The 20,316-nt window shown below is 43.1% G+C and overlaps 2 protein-coding genes across 2 annotated transcripts in view; one reads left to right on the forward strand and one right to left on the reverse strand.

The window, feature by feature from the left end:
• The window catches only part of LOC141117680 (TBC1 domain family member 14-like), a 234,523-nt gene that overhangs the window by 111,574 nt on the left and 102,633 nt on the right, over positions 1 to 20,316 (forward strand). The gene's annotated exons all lie outside the window — the stretch shown is intronic.
• TBC1D14 (TBC1 domain family member 14) overlaps positions 561 to 20,316 on the reverse strand; it is a gene marked incomplete at its 5' end in the record, with an annotated part of 46,501 nt that continues 26,745 nt past the window's right edge. Inside the window, 2 exon segments of the mRNA XM_073610582.1 lie at positions 561 to 3,047; positions 11,155 to 11,413. Coding sequence (XP_073466683.1) covers positions 2,982 to 3,047; positions 11,155 to 11,413 — 325 coding nt within the window.

A 20,316-nucleotide genomic window follows, 5' to 3' on the forward strand; every position in this document is an offset into this window, starting at 1 on the left:
ACCCCGAAATCCGCTCGTCTGTGTGCTAGTCCGACGGACAAAAACCCATGCTAGGGCAGCTATTGGCTACTGGCTATGAACTTCCTTATTTTAGTCCGGTGTACGTCATCACGTACGAATCCGTCGGACTTTTGTGTGGTCGTGTGTAGGCAAGTCCGTTCGTTAGAAAGTCTGCTGCAAGTCCGCCGAAAGTCCGCAGGAAGTCTGTCGGACAGGCTGTCGGACTTTTGTAGACGAAAAGTCCGACCGTGTGTACGCGGCATAAGACTTTATGCAGCGGGATAGTCCCCACTCATCTCAAGGGAGAACCAGTGGAAGAAATGCATCAGATTAGGCGCCCTCTCTAACCTTTCTCTTGTCTTCATTCATCTTAACATTGCATGAGACATTTTTCTGTTTGCAGAACGGTTTATGTAGGTGTTATTTTACGGTGCACTACATTTCTGATCCAACTTTTTGCCATTTGCCAAAGTCATGCCAGAAGAAAGGTAGGTTAAAAAGGTGCCTACATGCCCATAGCCTTACCATGTTTACATGTGTCCTGCCTTCAGTTTCTGTACCCCACAGTAATCCACTTTCAAAACCAATGCTGTGATTTCAAAAGTGTAGTGCCGGATTTAGTACATTCGTGTAGGCAGACACTGAACTGGAAAAATTACCCATAATGCCCTATGTACTGAGGTCGTCAGAATTCCAGTGTGCAGTAATATCATCTAGAAAATCTCCATTGCCTGGAGACCTCATCACCTGACAAAACAGTTATGACCGAAGGGTATTTAAGTGTAATGGTACCATGTGTTGGTTCAAGAGGCAGAGGTCCTCTTTACTCCACAGACAGAAAGGGGTTGATTTACTAAAGCTAGAGAGCGCAAAATTAGTCACACTTCTGCAGAGAAACCAATCAGCTTCTAACTTCAGCTTGTTCAATTAAGCTTTGGCAATAAAACCTGGAAGCAGATTGGCTTCTCTGCAGAAGTGTGACTAATTTTGCACTCTCTAGCTTTAGTATAATAAACCCCAAAGTGACAATTTTAAACTAAACCCAACAAGGACATTCACAATTTATTCAGACAGCAAGTTTACCCAGCACAGCTGCCATGACTGTATCAATTAAATGTTTAACATTACAGACATGCATTTATCTTTGGTAAGTGCTCTACGAGAAAAAGTAAAGAACTATTTTTTTTTTTTTTCAAATAATGCTTTTCCCCCAGGTTTTAATCGGCCTATCACATATAAAATATTAAACGAGGAGAAAATTTAGCAGATTTAACATTTAAATATAACCTTTATTGAGGAGACATTTCTACAGAGCACTGGCACTGCTGGTACTTTCCTTTACTCCTAGCAGAGGAGTCCCCTATCACACAGGGATTTCTGTTACACCGCTTTGGACAGTTCAGTCCTTCCAGCTTGCCAAGAGAAAGCCAACACAGCGTTTGCAGCAAGATGGCAAAGACACTACAGCCTCGAGCATTCTCTGCTGGAACAAGGGAAGCTGGGCCCCTTCTAGAAGTGGAGAATCTCTAAGCCAAGATTAAGTCCATCCAAATCTAGAAAGTCGCAAGGGGAAATCACATGTTGGCTGCAGTTACCTCTCCTGGATTCCACAGTCATACCAAAATGCCAACTTAAACAAGTTCCACCAGGCAGGTGAAATTCCTCCTATAAGCCAGGAATAGTTCTAGAACCTCAATAGTGAAGTTTCCAAATAGCAGCTTATGTTCCACAAGTCCAGAATGAAGGTGTAAATCCTCAGAAGCAACAGGAACCATTTAATTATATACTGTACATTATACAATTTTTTACTTTATTTGGTTTTGGAATGTTCAACGCAGTCACGTGGAAACAGAAATTTTGATGGCAGAATATAATCAATTTAGTTCCTGGGAGATAAAAGAAGCCAACATATGATGCAACATGCCAGCAGCAACTAAAACATCTGCTTTGAGTAGCCTTTAGCATTAGGTGGAAATGGAGCAGTTGCTGGTGTTTGGCTATGGATGTTCCTGCCTACGGACATTCACCCAATAATTATTCCCATAATGGATGACCTAATTTACCACTTCTTGGCTACTTTGAGACCAAGTATATATCTTAACTTTCTTTTATGTCAACAAGTGCCATATCGCTCTGGGACATTCACATGACTGCTTCTCCCGTAGGTCTAAGTAATCATGAAACCGTCCCATATAGAAAATGCTTTCTCATAATAACAGCTATAGTTTTCCTTTATAAGGTCAGTACAACCAAAGCCAACATGGATGTCAGCAGGCTAACCCCATTTGTTTTCTGTCCCTGCTGTTCCATGTTCTGGTCTTTGCCACAAGCACTGTAAATTTAAGCAAGGGAGATCCAGTCTCTCTTAGACTTTCCATATGAAGTCAAATAAAGAAAAAAAAGATCAGATGACTTGTGGGCTGAGACAGAATGCCAGGTCCCAGTGGGAGTTCAGAGCCTATTGACACCATCCAAATCTGAAATATTAGCTTTTGGCGGCCTAACCCTTTAAATTTATTAGCTGCCCTACTAAAAGTCATGGTCCATGTGCAAAATTCTTATTATGCCCATTTGTTCTACAGCAGAAAAGAGAAAAATAATCACACATACCCATTTACATGACTATAAATGCTGAGGTGTGGCTTCATGGATTCAAGGCAATATTTGCCAGCCATGGTCCTTTTAGAAAGCTCACGGAATACATTTTCTGGAAAATAGTTGGTCAGCATGTACCCGTCATGCTCGTTGCAAATCAATACTTGCCTATCAGCTGTCTAGAATCTAGTGATTAGTCCCTAGCTGGTTGATAGCCTGCAAGTTTATTAACCAGTGCTCAGCTGCCTCTTCAGTATGCAGGTAACCAATAACATATTAAGGCCAATTCCAGTGTATTATACAGTCCTGAAATGGAATTGTTATCTTCCCATTGAAAACAAAATCCACCATATTTCTGAAAACACTTCTCCATCCTGAGATTATGTTTAGCGCTTGAGTGCGGGACTTCTGTTCTCCATATCACGATTATCTTTCTGCAATGCCGACAGAATCTGGAACACAAGACATGCAGGGTTTACATCTTGCCATCAATCAAACTCATGCAGCAATTAAACTGGCCATTTACAGAGAACTTGTTCCATGCCAGGAATGTTTTAGGTTACAAGAATGTCAGGAGAATGCCATCAGAGAGATGAACCACCAGCTTCATTATTGTTTTCCGATGACATGGCCACCAAGCTACCAATGTTTAACCACATAAGGACCAGGCCTATTCTGACACTTTGTTTACAAGTAAAAATCAGTATTTTTTGCTAGAAAATTACTTAGAACCCCCATACACACATACATATATATATATATATTTTTTTTTTAAGCAGAGGCCCTAGAGAATAAAATGGCAGTCATTGCAATTGTTTGTCACATGGTAGTCACGCAGAGGTTTTTCAAACATTTTTTGGGGAAAAAAATACACTTAGAATAAAAAAAAAAAAAAATCCAATTTTTTGTTAAATATGAAAGATAATTTTATGCCGAGTAAATAGATACCGAACATGTCATGCTTTAAAAACGTGCACGCTTGTGGAGAGGTGCCAAACTACGGTACTTAAAAATCTCCATTTAAAAATGTTTACAGGTTACCAGAGTTAGAGGAGGACTAGTGCTAGAAATATTACTCTCACTACAACGTTCACGGCGATACCTCACACGTGTGGTGCAATCACCATTTACATATGTAGTCGTGACCTACGTATGTGTTTGCCACTGCGTGCAAGCACAGGGGCACTTTAATAATAAAACATTTTTTTAAATTGTATTACAAGTTTTACACTGTCCCTTTCATTTTTTTAAAATCATTTTTATTGCTGTAAACATCTCTTCTGACAACAATAAAGCATGACAGGTCTTCTGTATGGAGAGATCTGAATCAAAAGGACCTCATCTCTCCTCTACAATGGAAAGCACCAGATTTAAAACAAACAAACAAAAAAAAAAACATTGATCTAATGCTTTCCAAAAAAATGGCAAGTGTTTACATCAGTGGAGAACATAGAGATGAGCAGAGGCCATCTTTCTTCTGCTCATCTCTAAGGCCAGCCACCACCGGATCAGTTCCCGGGTTTCACAATGAGCCAGGTAAGCCCGAGAATCACTGGAAAGTGGTTGCTTCTAAAAGCGATCCAGCAGCTAATCAGCCACTCAGATCACTTTAAGCAGAAAGAGCAGCGGCTGCTGAAAATTTTAATACTGGGGTTATGGCATCTAGCTGCAGCCATAAACCCCTGGTATTAAATTGTAAAAAAAAAAAAAAAAAAAGTGACGTATTTTCCCAGGTATGCAGTCGGCAAGTGGTTTTTAAAGCATACAGTAATTCCAGGCATACAGCTAACACACAGATAAAATATATAGAAAGGAGTTGTGTGAAGTACCAAAATACTTCTGTTCATTATACTCCAATTATACTGGCTTTGGTATATTTTGCACTTATTCCTGCAAACAGTCTATGATTCGATCTCTCATTTAATGTCTTTAGCAATTCGATAACTTGCCAATTGTGTATGCAATACATTCATTCTGCGTATGCCATATTGCAGAGACCTTGTCAAATCTATTCCTTCGACTGAATATGTACAACATAGATGGTCTTACCAGCATTGATATTGCGGCTTTATGCCTATTTTCGCACGAATAAAACTTTTGGATAAAGAAAAAAAAAAAATTTGGCTTGCTTGTAAACTCCTTATCTTGGAGGAGAGTAAAGGGCACAGGCAGGGTATTCCTACACCATGTGTTATAGGCGTGTACCTTCAGGTGACTGGACACTGGCAAAATTTTAGAGGACATGCCCCCTGGGAGGATCCCCTTAAACCCTACCCCACTCCTTGAGTCCTCAAGGTTTCTTGTTTGCTACAAAACATTTTTAGAAGGTATGCTCTTGCAATCAGATTTCTTATCCATCATACAATGGTAGACTTTACAGCAGGGTGGTGTCTCTTGCAGGGTTCTCAAGAACAGGTCAAATGGAATACATCTGTCTGATCGGAGCAGTAGCTGGTATATTCTAATAGCTCTGACTACTTTCAGGCAATGTAGAGGGATTTTGTTTGGATGCTTAGGAGTAGGGCAAAAGAATGGAAGGACAATAGGGTTTATTTACTAAAGGCAAATCCACTGTGCACTACAGGTGTACTTGGAAGTGCAGTAGCTGTAGATGTGAGGGGGTCATGCAAGGTAAATAAAATGCATTTTTGCTTGCGCATGATTGGATGATAGAAATCAACAGGGTTTTCCCTCATTTCAGATCTTCCCCTTAGATCTACAGTGACTGCACTTCCAAGTGCACTTGCAGTGCACGGTGATTTGCCTTTAGTAAATTAACCCCATTGTCCACATACAGGTAGAATGCTGCAATCACCTTTTGGGAGAAAGGATGATCTTCGATAAAAGACAACTTTGTCATTGTGAAGTATGGGGCAAGGGCCTTTACAGGAAAGGGCCACCAGTTCAGAAAACATGTCTGGCAGATTTTATAGCTACCAAAAAGAATACTTTGCATGAGAGATCCTTTAGGGCAGTGGTTCTCAACCTGGGGGTCGGGATCCCCTCGGGGGACGAATGATGATTTGCCAGGGGTCACCGAATCCTGGGCTATTCCTAAAGCCCGCACTGCTGTCCCAGCCTTTTCGCGGCCACCCACTCAGCCTCTTCGCAGCTGCCCATTCAGTTCACGGCATAGCTTGGGGGCAGAGACTAGAGGTCAGCTGACTGGTGAGGAATGTGAAGTGGGAGGGGCTGGAGGAGACCCCATCTCCTGATTTCGGCATAGGTGTCACTGCTATGAGACACTACAAAGTTGGAGACACAGTAAAGCCGGAGACACAGTGAGTAACACTACCTGTGATTATAGTTGCCATTAAAAGTCCCCACTACAGCTCTCAGATCAGCAGATGACCTTGATCAAGGCTGAAGTTGGCTGATCGGAACTCCCCGCCAGCACTGCCAATTATCCCAACTCCCCTGCCACCACTGCCACTCATCCCATTCCCCCCACCCCCCCACCAAGGAGTAAGAGAAAGAATAAAAATAGAGAATACATGAAAGGGAGAGGAAAAGAGGGGGAGGAACAAAAGAAAAAGGGAGAGAAAGAATAAGAGAAAGAAGAGATGGCTAGAGAGGGATGGGGAAAAAAAACTAAATTAGGATAGAGAGGGATAAAAGGGAAAGAAAGGAGAACAAAGAGAAAGAGTGGTACATCCTAAAATGTACCATAAGGGGTTTTAATACTGTACGAGTGGAAGGGACTAAGGGAGCGCTAGATATCCATGGGTTAGGGGCGGAAATTACTTGTACTTGCCTTGGGTGCTGACAACCCACACTATGAAAATAATTTTACTGTTAGGGGCCCCCACAACTTGGTAAATTTTAACGAGGGGTCACGGCACTAGGGGGGTTGAGAACCACTGCTTTAGGGGGATATTCCTGATAGGTTCAAAAGGGTGGTTTCTGCATATTAGAGAGAACCAAGTTGAGATCCCAAGGAAGCACAGGGTGCTGCAAGAGGGACCTAATACGAGATACACCTTGAAGAAAGGTTCTTACAAGGGAGAGTGAAGCCAGAGGCCTTTGAAAAAGAATTGAGGTCTCAAATTTCCTATCAGCAGAATTTTTGAAAGAAGAACATCTTCAATAGAAACAGAGAGGTTTGTTTAGGACAGAGATGGCAGGATCACGCACAGGAATAGACCATTTCTCTGCAAACTTTTTCCACTGGATAGAGTTCAGCAAAGATTTTGGGGGGAGTGAAAATTCTTTTAGGAGTGATCCAATCGTCATAGTCTTCACATTCTGTTCATGAACTGGAATATTTTGCAGGTCTCTTTCTGCCCAGAGGGGACAATGCTAAGGCTTTTGCAGACAGAGGCAACAAGCTTTTCAACATTAGCAAGTACAGTTTGTTGCATCAAGTTACCTCTTCAATATAGAGACAATCAAATGTTCCACAACTTCCTCCAATACTGCCCCAATAGCTTCTTCATTTCCTTCTGTGTTTGCATATTGGGATCAGACTCAGGTTGAGAAATGGGAGAAAGCGCAGAACAGTCACGTTCTTGGTCCCTGGATGAAGATGGCTGTATTAAGGCCGTAATCTGTCTGAGAAAATGTGACAGATGCAGAGAATTCTGCTTCTGGCCGCTTGTTGCATGCCTGAGATGGAGCTAAAATCGGACGCTGAGACTAAAGAGCCAGTTCATGTTCTGGTACAAGGGAAGCATTGTCACTCAGGTTGAGTGTTACGTGGGCCTTCGGCAGAATGAATGTTCACCTGCAATTCTGCATTGACTGCTTTTCACCTGGTCTCTAACATAGCTTCAAGTGAGGGTATTCCCCTATGGGGTACTCATAGGGGAATACTCACAGGATAGGGTGCAGAGTATAGGGGGAACGTGTATGCAAGGAGTACATTGTGAAAGGGTTGGAGGAAGTGCCTGAGACCTTATAAAGGCTCTACCTGGAAGTGGCAGTAAAGTGTGTGACCAGTGGTGTGATGCAACACCTAGTCATTCACCTGGGGCTAAGCTCTGAGTGGCTAAATTTTAGGACCGAGTTTGAAAAGTTGATATTGTAAAGTGAATACATTCCAAACATAGCCCAGTTTTTACAGTAATGGTCAGAGATATAGGGGGACCTCGTCTTACCTGTCGATGATGCTGGACTGTAAATAAAATCCAGGTTTCACCCATTACAGTGGCCATAACCTGAAAGGGGTCTTCTGGGACTGGGTTCCATAGCGATGGACCAAATACCTGGACCCACATAGTACCCTGCAGCTAGCTCAAGGCATTGCTCCAAGTGCCAAGGTAAGTGCCCATGCAGAATCTAGTGCCCAAAGCAACTTTACAGGCCATCCCCACAGAGTGGGTTCCAGGTATGGCAGCTCAGGTTTTTCTGGGATTGTGCTAATCCAGATACACTGCTTCTATGTAGACATTGGAAGACATTGAGGGCTTGATTGAAGCATCAGAAAATACAATGATAAAGAAAAATAATAAGCTGGGTAAGTCAGGGGTGATTATCTAATTGAAGGAAAAAAGGTCCATAACAAAACTGAGGAATCATGGAGTGGGGTAGGGTTGTAGGGGAGGTGCCCAAGGGACATGTCCTCTAAAGCTTTGCCAGTATCCAATCACCTGAAGGTTCACGCCTATAACCCATGGTGTATGAATACTCTGCCTGTGTCCTGTACAACTAAAATACTATATATTTAGCTTCATGTATGTTTTCTATATTTCCAGCAGCGTCCTCTCTCCACCCCCAGCCTGCTCACTGGACACTGAAAGGGCAGCCACAGAACAATGAGCAGCACTTTAATACCCGAGTTCCTCAAGGACCCAGGGTGTGCATGGTAACACGATGTAGAATGGCAGCACTGCCCTGTGCCTGTTCTCTTCTTCCTTTTTCCAGCTGCCCATGGTTGGCATGTAGCGTGTACTGCAAGTTTAACCAATTGCTTACTTTCTAACAGCTGGAAAGTGCTTGCATATGCTTTGTGTATTTTTCATTTCAGCTGTGGGTGGCTGAGGTGGAGGGTTGGCGTGTAAGGATTATGGCAGAAGTAGCTGTTAGATATTAAGCCATGACCAGCCACTGATATAGAGTGCTTGTGTGGGGGGCGGGGGAGTGAAACTTGCTTCATGGCCACCACCCCACTTCATGAATGTGCTGCCCCTCCTGCACCCAATCTCAGGTCTACTCAAGAGCAGTAGTGTATTTTGGTTTTATGCTGCCCTAGGCTTTAAATATCCCATCGCTTCCTGTCAAGGCCACACCCATTGCTGTTTAAGACCCGCCCTGAAATTTTCGAGTGGTGACACTAGTTCTGAGGGCCGAAAGAATGGATTCCCTTAATTTGCATAGATTTCCTCTCACTTCCTGTTTGGCTATGGGGCATGAAGTGAAGGGAAATCTCTGCAATAGGACAGGGATGGTAAAAAATAAACTGACAGGGGTTATGACCCTCCCTTACTCTTTCCAAAATGAAAAAAAAAAAAAAAAAAAAAAAAAGTGTTGCCTATAGTTCTACTTTAAGCACAAATTTCTGATAATTTTATGGAGAGGACTAAGAAGATATAACCATGCCAATGGTGCAGCAGAAAACATAGCACACTGAGGAAGGTTTGTGGTCTAGGATGACAGCACAGTCAAAATTAGAAAACGCCGCCCCCCCCCTGCCCCCCCACAATTGCGGAATGCAGGCCGCCCGCATACCGGAAGCAGTGAGGCCGCTTTATGGGGGAGCTAGACTAATTTGCCTCTCAGCCCAGTCCACCCCATAAGACTGGCGCTACACTAACAGCACAAGCCAGCAGGGCCTCTTTCCATGCTGCCACCCTGCAAAGTGCTGCCCTAGGCCTGGGCCTTATCAGTCTAGTCCAGGATACAGCTTTGCTCAAGAGGTTAAGTGTGTGTTCCCTCTGCTTTCTCATTCTATCAGCACACTCTGCAGAAAACCCAATTGGTTCCCAGTACTGCCTCTTCCTCTGCCAGTCTGAGAGCAGCTGCATAGGGATTTCCAAAGCCTGATATTCTTATAAGTCTTTACATCTTCTTGAAAGTTGAGCTTTAAATGTGATGATCAAGAGGAAGCCCAAAAATACATTTCTTCCGTTAAAGTAAACTTTTCCAATTGGGGGGGGGGGGGTGGCTTATGGCAAGTTCTAGCTTCAACAGTCACAGGCCTAGAACGCAAAAACTTCTCTTGCACTGAAAATTCTGAGCTGCGATACCATTTAATGTGTGTCCGTGTCGAAATCTTTCCCGCACATGAGCTTGCACTCACAGACAGATACATGTATAACATAAGTCCAAGGGACATTGTCAACAATGCCTAGGACAGCGAAGGTATAAAGAATATCTGGATTTTGCAAAAGCATTTGACACAGTTCCCCATAAACATTTACTGTACAAAATAAGGTCTGTTGGCATGGACTATAGGGTGAGTACATGGATTGAAAACTGGCTGCAAGGGCGTGTTCAGAGGGTGGTGATAAATGGGGAGTACTCGGAATGGTCAGGGGTGGGTAGTGGGGTTCCCCAGGGTTCTGTGCTGGGACCAATCCTATTTAATTTGTTCATAAACGACCTGGAGGATGGGATAAACAGTTCAATCTCTGTATTTGCAGAGGATACTAAGCTAAGCAGGGCAATAAATTCTCCGCAGGATGTGGAAACCTTGCAAAAAGATCTGAACAAATTAATGGGGTGAGCAACTACATGGCAGATGAGGTTTAATGTAGAAAAATGTCAAATAATGCATTTGGGTGGCAAAAATATGAATGTAATCTATACACTGGGGGGAGAACCTCTGGGGGAATCTAGGATGGAAAAGGACCTGGGGGTCCTAGTAGATGATAGGCTCAGCAATGGCATGCAATGCCAATCTGCTGCTAACAAAGCAAACAGAATATTGGCATGCATTAAAAAGGGGATCAACTCCAGAGATAAAACAATAATTCTCCCGCTCTACAAGACTCTGGTCCAGCCGCACCTGGAGTATGCTGTCCAGTTCTGGGCACCAGTCCTCAGGAAGGATGTACTGGAAATGGAGCGAGTACAAAGAAGGGCAACAAAGCTACTAAAGGGTCTGGAGGATCTTAGTTATGAGGAAAGGTTGCGAGCACTGAACTTATTCTCTCTGGAGAAGAGACGCTTGAGAGGGGATATGATTTCAATATACAAATACCGTACTGGTGACCCTACAATAGAAATAAAGCTTTTTCGCAGAAGAGAGTTTAACAAGACTCGTGGCCACTCATTAAAATGAGAAGAAAAGAGGTTTAACCTTAAACTGCGTAGAGGGTTCTTTACTGTAAGAGCAGCAAGGATGTGGAATTCCCTTCCACAGGTGGGGGTCTCAGCGGGGAGCATCGATAGCTTCAAGAAACTATTACATAAGCACCTAAATGAACGCAACATACAGGGATATATAATGTAATACTGACACATAATCACACACATAGGTTGGACTTGATGGACTTGTGTCTTTTTTCAACCTCGCCTACTATGTAACTATGTAATATACAGATCTGTACAAGTGTACTAATCTGTTATTTGGTCCAGCAAATGCTGATGAACTCCTAACACATCACGTAAGAGTCTTACCTGTGACCATTTCTTATTGCGGCTCTGCATCTGAATTGAGGCAATAGAGGAGAACAGGTCATCGGGGGTCAGGTCCTCCGGGAGTTTGGTTAGAAACTGGGCAATATGAATGAAGTCCATCCTTGTCAAAATGTCTTCAAATAGTTTCAGTATTCCCAGTGCAGTCCTGAACAGAAACTCTTCTCCATCCCGGCAGAAAACATCCCACACTCGGCAGGCTAAATCCAGTGGTAGAGACTTACTATACAGGGTAAAAATCCTGCAAGACAGAAGAATTTTCCAGACTCAATCGTCATCAGTAATACTGCCTAGACTTCTAAAAAAAAAAAAAAACAATGCAGATGAAAACAAAATTGGTCCGCACATTTCATTCAATGAATTTCAGTTCTATCAATCATGGAGGCTCAAAATAATGGGGACATTATCTAAACCAGTCCATGCACAAACATCCTTCCTAGGAACGGCCATTCCTCCAGACTGACATTCACCCCCTCAAAAAATGTTTATATTTGCATACCTTTGCTCAAAAGTCAGTCCTCTGCTTGCATTAGGGCTAATGGCTGTGGAGAGGAGTAATGCGGCAGGGTGCTGTAATGTTTTCAGCAAGCCAAGTAGGGCACCTAACTGGCCCCTCCTTCCACCCATGATCCACCTGCATTGCATAGCTAAGCACAGAGGCCCCCCCATCAAGGATGTTACTGGGACTAAAAGTATATAACGAAAATGGAAAAGCTTCAAAACTAAACAAAACTGTAAAAAAAAAAAATATATGTGGCATGTTACAGTGCCTGGAAAAAGTATTCAAACCCTGTGAAATTTTCCACATTTTGTCATGTTACTACCAAAAACATAAATATATTTTATGTGATAGACCAACACAAAGTGGCACAGTTACATTTTTTTACAAATAAATATGTGAAAAGTGTGGCGTGCATTTGTATTCAGCCCCCTTTACTCGATACCCCTAACTAAATTCTAGTGGAACCAATTGCCTTCAGAAGTCACCTAATTAGTAAATAGAGTCCACCTGTGTGTAATTTAATCTCCGTATAAATGCAGCTGTTCTGTGAAGCCCTCAGAGGTTTGTTACAGAACGTTCGTGAACTAACATCATCATGAAGGCCAAGGAACACACCAGACAGGTCAGGGATAAATTTGTGGAGAAGTTTAAAGCAGGTTCGGTTATAAAAAAAATATCCCAAGCTTTGAATGCATCACGGAGCACTGTTCAATCCACTATTCGAAAATGGAAAGAGTATGGCACAACTGCGAACCTACCAAGACATGGCCGTCCACCTAAACTGACAGGCTGGGCAAGGGGAGCATTAATCAGAGAAGCAGCCAAGAGGCCCATGGTAACTCTGGAGGAGCTGCAGAGATCCACAGCTCAGGTGGGAGAATCTGTCCACAGGACAACTATTAGTCGTGTACTCCACAAATCTGGCCTGTATGGAAGAGTGGCAAGAAGAAAGCCATTGTTGAAAGAAAGCCATAAGAAGTCCTGTTTGCAGTTTGCGAGAAACCATGTGAGGGACACAGCAAACATATGGAAGAAGGTGCTCTGGTCAGATGAGACCAAAATTGAACTTTTAGGCCTAAAAGCAAAACGCTATATGTGGCAGAAAACTAACACTGCACATCACCCCGAACACACCATCCCCACCGTGAAACATGATGGTTGCATCATGTTGTGGGGATGCTTTTCTTTAGCAGGCACAGGGAAGCTGGTCAGCGTTGATGGGAAGATGGACGGAGCCAAATACAGGGCAATCTTATAAGAAAACCTGTTAGAGTCTGCAAAAGACTTGAGACTGGGGCAGAGGTAGGGCTGGGAGATTTTCTTAAAAAAAAAAAATCTTCGATTCTCTTAAAAAAAACTGGAAAACGACCCTAAACATACAGCCAGAGCTATAATGGAACGGTTTAGATCAAAGCATATTCATGTGTTAGAATGGCCAAAGTCCAGACTAGAGCTCCACAATTCTGGCTAAAATGAGAAGCAAGATTTTTTTGCTTAGCATAAAGATCACAATTCTCAGTGTAACATCTTTCACATTATACAAAATAATTGGGCTAACTTTACGGTTTATTTTTTTTATTAAATTAATGTGTATTTTTTTTTAAATTGTTTGAAAAGAACGCTGCCCAAATACAGTGTTACTTATTGCAACAACTGCCATTTTATTCTCTAGGGTCTCTGTTAAATATATATGTTATATTTATGTTTGGGGGTTCCAAGCAATTTTCTAGCAAAAAATACGAATTTTAACATTGCAACAAGTGTCAGAAAAAGGTTTAGTCTTTAAGTGGTTAAACTGACCTCATTTACAGACAGAAGTTCATTCCTTTGATCCAAGAACAAAATGTTACTTTGTTTATAGTTCTCTCCCATGTTGAGATAAGCGTGGCAGGCGGCCTGGATTTTTTTTGTCAGCTGTCAGAAGTGAGCTGAGAACTCTGCACTTGTTACATAGAATCAGGGAAATGCTGTTTTAAGATCTCGAGGGGGGGGTGTCAAATCGCGATTTTGATTCTTTAACGATTAATCGTGCAGCTCCAGTCCAGACCTAAATCCAATTGAGAATCTGTGGCAAGACTTGAAAATTGCTGTTTACAGACTCTCTCCATGCAATCTGAGAGCTTGAGCTATTTTGCAAAGAAGAATTAGCAAAAATGTCACTCTCTAGATGTGCAAAGCTGGTAGAGACATCCCCAAAAAGACTTGCAGCTGTAATTGCAGTGAAAGGTGGTTCTACAAAGTACTGACTCAGGGGGGCTGAATACAAATGTACACCACACTAGTCACATATTTATTTGGGAAGTGGAAGGAAAACGATCAATGGTTTTCAATTTTTTTTTTACAATTATGTGCCACTTTGTGTTGGTCTATCACATAAAACCACAATAAAATACATTTACATTTTTGGTTGTAACATGACAAAATTAGGAAAATTCCAAGGGGTATGATTACTTTTTCAAGGCACTGTGGGGATTATCTACTAAAGGCAAATCCACTTTGCACTACAAGTGCAAAGTGCACTTGAAATTGCACTTGGAAGTGCAGTCGCTGTAGATCTGAGGGGGACATGCAAGGAAAATAAAAAACAGCATTTTAGCTTGGATGTGATTGGATAATAAAATCAGCAGAGCTTCCCCTCATTTCAGATATACCCCTCAGATTTACAGCGACTGCACTTCCAAGTGCACTTTCGGTGCAATTTCAAGTGCACTTTGCACTTGTAGTGCAAAGTGGATTTGCCTTTCGTAAATAACCCCCTGTATGTCCCTTCTGCATAAAAACAGACCCACCAGAATATTCAGAGGCATTCTTTAGAACAGACCTGGGCAAACTGTGGCACACTGGCCACGTCCAGCCCTTTGGCTCTCTGGCCACAATGCCTCCACTCTCAGCATGCCTCTGTGAGCTTATCAGCTTGGAAGCAGACCGGCTCACAGTGGCATGTTGACAGAAGTCCATGTTGAGTCTGGAAAGCATCCAAAACTAGAGGGAGAGAGAGCTGGAGGAGCTAATTGGCATGGTGGGGAGGCTGGTTTCTGCCGGGAGAGAGTTGCTTAGGAGACCTCCCCATGGCACTCTCTTCCACTCTGCTCTACCAGCCAAGACTGTCCTTCACTCCCAAGTGTAGTGTAATGCGCAGCTATCCTTCCCTGTACACAGCCTATCAGCACTCACCCAGCTACCCCTGCTTGCAGGCTTGCAGCTGCATGATCTTTTTTCCCCAGGACGGCACTGATCATCCCAGTCTCCCACAGCAGGTGCCAGTCAGCTACCTGATCCTCCTTGACAGCTACGATCAGGGTTGATTCACACCTGGTGCAGTGGGACTGTGTTGGGTGGCTATTCCAGCGCTGTCCCACTGCAGGACAAGGCAAATGCCTTTTCTCTTGTGTGCCTGTTTCACATCACTGCATTGAGGTGTTGCATGGGCAGGCTGCGCGCAGTACTTTTTTTTCCAACCCAGCGTGAGGCAACCTACTGCCTCACACTGCATGGAAGCCAATTATACTTCCTTTCAAGTATGTGTGACGACAGACCATTTAATAATAAAAGTGAACAGTGCAATGCATCAAGATCAGCGCATGGTCACTGTGGTGACCCCACTGGACCATGTTGTAACGCAATGACTGGTGTGAATTACCCCTTAGTCTTTCTCTCCCAGGAAGGCAGTAATTCTTTTTTTCAAATACAAAGTTTATTCAACTCCAACCTGGGGCGAGGCCCCCAACACATACAACCAAGAACAGGTGCCGATTAGGCCACATCAAATTCAACACAGCTTAGACAAATAAATGGTAAGTGCAATTACATTTGAGAGTGTGATTATTGGCACATATATACATCTCTTAATTGAACTTATATCTGATAAGCCCACACCCTATTTCAGGTAGCACATTCGGGGTGTTCCTCGCCTACTTTTTCCACTTTACAACCAAGTAAGGATAAAAAAGAAAAAGACAAGATAATCAAGGGGGAATTAGCAAGGACAGAAAAGAGGAGGGGGGCAAGGGAAGGGGAGAGGGCATGGGAGACACGGCGGTGACATCTTCACCAAATAGGAAGGCAGTAATTCATCCCAGCCTACCACTGTGCATACAAGAGCTGGCTGGTTACTACTGATTTGGCCCTCCCCAATAGTCCCAGCTACTTATCTGGCCCCTTGGGAAAATTAATTGCCAACCCCTGCTTTAGAGTGTACACTAAGCTGAGCATGCTCAGTGTACAATTCTTCATCACCCCTCGGTGCTGGAATGAATAAACCCCCCGTACACAAGAGCTACGTCATTCACCTGAAAGAAGAATGGGTGAAGATGTGAGCGGTGAAGGGAGAAGAGTGAAGCTGTAAGCCTCCAATGTGTGAATATGAAATGATGGCACTGGCCAGCAGGTGTCAGTCTTGTCCTATTGCAGTACACTGACATTTTCTCCTTCTGTATTATGGTGTTTCCTATAATTTGTTGATCTTGTGCAGAATACCAAAATGGCCCTTAAAATTCCAATTATGTGTAGTCAGTGAGCACTAATATATTTCTTTCATGTTTGGATTTCCCTTTTATCAAACACCAACTGATTTATTCAGGGGCTTTTGCGGCACTTCCCCATTCTCCCACAATGGATCGCATTCGGTGGACCTTCTGCTCGCTGATCACATGTTGGGTAGTTTTTGGGCGGGCACAAAGTGAAGCATCATGACTGCAGCACGTAATGAGGGTACTATGCAGTAGAACATCCTGCCTTCCCAAATTTCAGTCTGTCAGATTTTGACAGGCTGCTGGCAGCAAGACTGGAAGCTGAACCTGTGCCTCCCGAGTGCATGAAATCACCAGAATTTGATGCACAGAGGCTAAATATCTGGTGAGCATAAGGTTTTAACCACTTCAACTCCGGAAGGTTTCACTCTCTTCCGGACCTGGAAAATCTGAAACCAAGTGACACTTTTTGGGGACCAGTGACACCAATACAGTGATCAGCGCTAAAAAAATGCACAATCACTGTATAAATGACACTGGCAGGGCAGGGATTAACATCAAGAGCGATCAAAGGGTTAAGTGTGCTCCTAGGGAGTCCTCTCTAACTGTGGGGGGAATATTTTGACTGGAGGAAAACAGAGATCTGTGTTTCTACTTAGCAGAAACACAAGATCTCCATTTTTCTTCCTCACAGAACGGCGGTCTGCCTTGTTTACATAAGCACACCGTCCTTCTGACTCTACTATGAACAATCAGCGGTCCCACCGATTTGCTCACGCTGTGTCTAATCAAAGCGGGAGCAGGCCTCCGGCGGCGCATGCGTGCCCCAGAGCCGAAGAGAGGAATAATGTACAGGTACGTGATTTTGCGCTTAAGAGCCGCCTTGCCACAATATATGTACATGGGGCAGTCCTTAAGCGGTTAAAGTAATTGTAAATTTTTTTTTTTTTAGTTAAACATAACATGTTCCCTTTTACTTTAATTACTTCCCTGCACTGTGCAGTTTTGCACAGAGCAGCCCGATCTTCATCTTCGAGTTCCTCTTCGGTGCTCCTGGCCCCTCCCTTCTATTGAGTGCCCCCACAGCAAGCAGCTTGCTATGGGGGCACCCATAGCAAGCTGCAGCTCCCTGTGTCCATTCACACATGGAGCCAAATGCTGCCACGCTGTTCTCTGTTCTGAGGAGTGGAGTCCCGGGCAGACGAGACACTCCTGCAACATCGCTGGATCTAGATGGGCTCAGGTGAGTATAAGCCCTCATGCACACAGGCTGTTAAAAAAACGTTATGAAAACGCCAGTATCTTTGCAGTGATTTTTTTTTTTAACTTTTTTCAGCTTTTTTCAGCGTTTTTGCAATAGCGTTTTTGAGCGTTTTTTTTTTTTCAATGGATCAAAAACGCTAAAAAACGTTGGTGAATGACGTTTTTGAGCGCTTTTGAGCGTTTTTACAGCTGAAAAACGTCTTTCAGAACCCACTGGTCCTGGGTTTTTTTTACAGCTTAAAAACGCCTATGCCACTTGCAGCTCAAAAACGCCTAGGTGGGCATGAAGCCATAGACTAACATAGACAGGCCTTTTTAAGCTGCAAAAAAAGCTCAAAAAAGCAGCTGTAAAAACGTCCGTGTGCATGAGGACTTAGGGGTTTTCTTGTTCCAGCGCACGCCGCAGATGGGGTGGGCGTGGATCCTCTGTGGGTGGCAGTGCCGCCCGCGGGTGGGATGCATCTTCCTCGCCTCCCCCTTGCAGTTATGGAATTTAGCATGACGTTGGCGGGGATCCGCCCTGGACCAGGGGCCTGAGCCGGCCGGCAGACCACTTCACATGTTCCCATCACCAGGAAGGGTCTCCATTCACGATTTTCCTTATGCACCACAAACCTCAGGTAACAGGGGGGTCATTACATGACTACACATGGTTTGGTTAATTTTTGAGCACTCTTAAATTGGAGTGTATCATAACACCTTATTTTTGTTCAGCACCATTTCGGTTTTTGGGTACACTCCAAAACATCATTTTTTCACACATATGGTATTCCCCTTGCGGAAACACATAGATGGTTCACTTATCACACATATACACATCCTGTTCACTCGTTCATTCACCCACCATTTGCTTCACACATTTTTTGCAGAATGCCATGCACACACCATACCAAAGGACTGTGTCGTGGCATCCTGGCCTGCCCTCTGGCTGTTCCCTTTAGCTTTTTTTTTTTTTTTTTTTTTTGGGGGGGGTTCCGGTGTCGGCAAGTTCCCCAGGCGGATAAGGACCCCCCTGTACTGCGCAGACGCTGCGCTTGCACAGTATGAACGACTAGGAGCCGCTGAAAATAGCCGAAGATGAAAAACTTCAATCAGCTGTACACGGCGCCTGCGCCCTGGGTCCAGGTTGAAGCCCCACCATCCAAGTGGACCTAGAGGGAGAATAAAAAAAGTGCCGAGCGAAGCGAGGCCGTGCCCGAAGAGTGGCGAGGGGCCCTCTTACAGGCGCCGTGTACAGCTGATTTCTATTCTATTCGGCTTCGGCTATTTTCACCAGCTCCTACTGCGCAAGCGCTGCGCCTGCGCAGTAGAGGGGGGGGCCTTATCCGCCGAGGGGAAATTTCTCGCCAGAACACCAGCCTCAACCCTGGGGCAGACATTTTTATCTGAGGCCTCCCAATTTCCCCATGTACAAGCTGGGCTGAGCTTGGGAGCTTTTTTGTAAGGAACTGATATGTTGCTATTCCTTGAGATTTTTTTCCCCTAGTGGGCATTACATACGAATAGTTATTTATCTACCCATTTTTTGTAGTACAATCTTGCATCATACTCCTGATGAGTGTCTGAAAGCCATGAAACACGTAGAGTTAAAAACTGAAGGTGCCTAGACTAGCCTGGTTCTAAATGTGCATTTTATTATGTATTGTCTGTATATTCGATGTATGAGTAACTTATGAAATTATCCTACTAATCATGCCTATATGATTATTATTATACAGGATTGATATAGCGCCAACAGTTTACGCGGCACTTTACAATATAAAAAGGGAGACAATACAGTTATAATACAATAAAATACAAGAGGATTAAGAGGACCCTGCTCAGAAGAGCTTACAATCTAATACTTGTTTTGCATTCTATATATCAATCGTGTTTATTTGTAACATATGTTATGAGCATTATATTTTATGTGTAAGCCCTTTTGACTACAAATATATTATTGTTGATTGATACAAAAGGTTTTTTCAAGATTATGGTATGCCCAATATAATTGTGCTAATAAATGTTACAGTTTTTCATATAGATTATTTATGTATCATCATTTGCAATGACACATCTCATCTAAAGTCCCATTGCCCTTTCCTGTTTTTTTGTATTGATACATTAGGGATGGATGCCTGTCATTACTGGTTGTGTCAGGTCATATTTTTTCTTAAGTATTAGGGGGCTGCTGCACACAGAAAGCTTTTTATCTTCATGCATAAAGATAAAAGAAACCTACTGACTTTACAACCCCTTTAAGAAGGCTATGTTGAAGCCCAACTCACTGTACCTCTTAATGGCTGTTTTGTATTGTCATCCTATAAGCCCAACTACTCCATAGCAGCCATAGTTTCCATACCTTGCTCCGATCAACAAGCTTGTAATAGCAAGACTGAATTTGTATAAATGGGGTTAGACCTTGACTCGCTTAACTGCTGGAATGTACACAGCAAACATGGGATGACAAAAACAGCAGATTCTCCTATATAGGATCACCTGCGAGAGCTCCAGGAAATACCACTTCTTATTGTTCAATTTAGGCCAGTTTTACTCTTAATCTCAGATATAATATTACTACTTCCAACTATCACTTTCACAATGGTTTTTTTTTTTTTTTTTTTTTATAGACATCTAATGGATCAAGTGCTCAAGTATATGGTATCTCGCTTCAAGGGATTTAACCTAAACCCCAGGCACATACTAAAAACACAAATATATGCACCTCTGTGTTCAATAATACATTGTAAATTGTATTTTTAAATGCAAGCAAGTACCTGAATTTGACTTGGTATCAGCTTTTTTTTTTTTTTTTTTTTTTTGAAAGCCTATGGCGTGCAAAACACACCCCAAACACTTCACCCGATGCATAAAAAATGTGCACACACATAAAGAGTGCTCACAAAAAAGTGCCACGGGTACACAGACGTG

This window comes from Aquarana catesbeiana, linkage group LG01 (genome assembly GCF_042186555.1).
Source record: "Aquarana catesbeiana isolate 2022-GZ linkage group LG01, ASM4218655v1, whole genome shotgun sequence".
Classification (NCBI taxonomy): domain Eukaryota; kingdom Metazoa; phylum Chordata; class Amphibia; order Anura; family Ranidae; genus Aquarana; species Aquarana catesbeiana.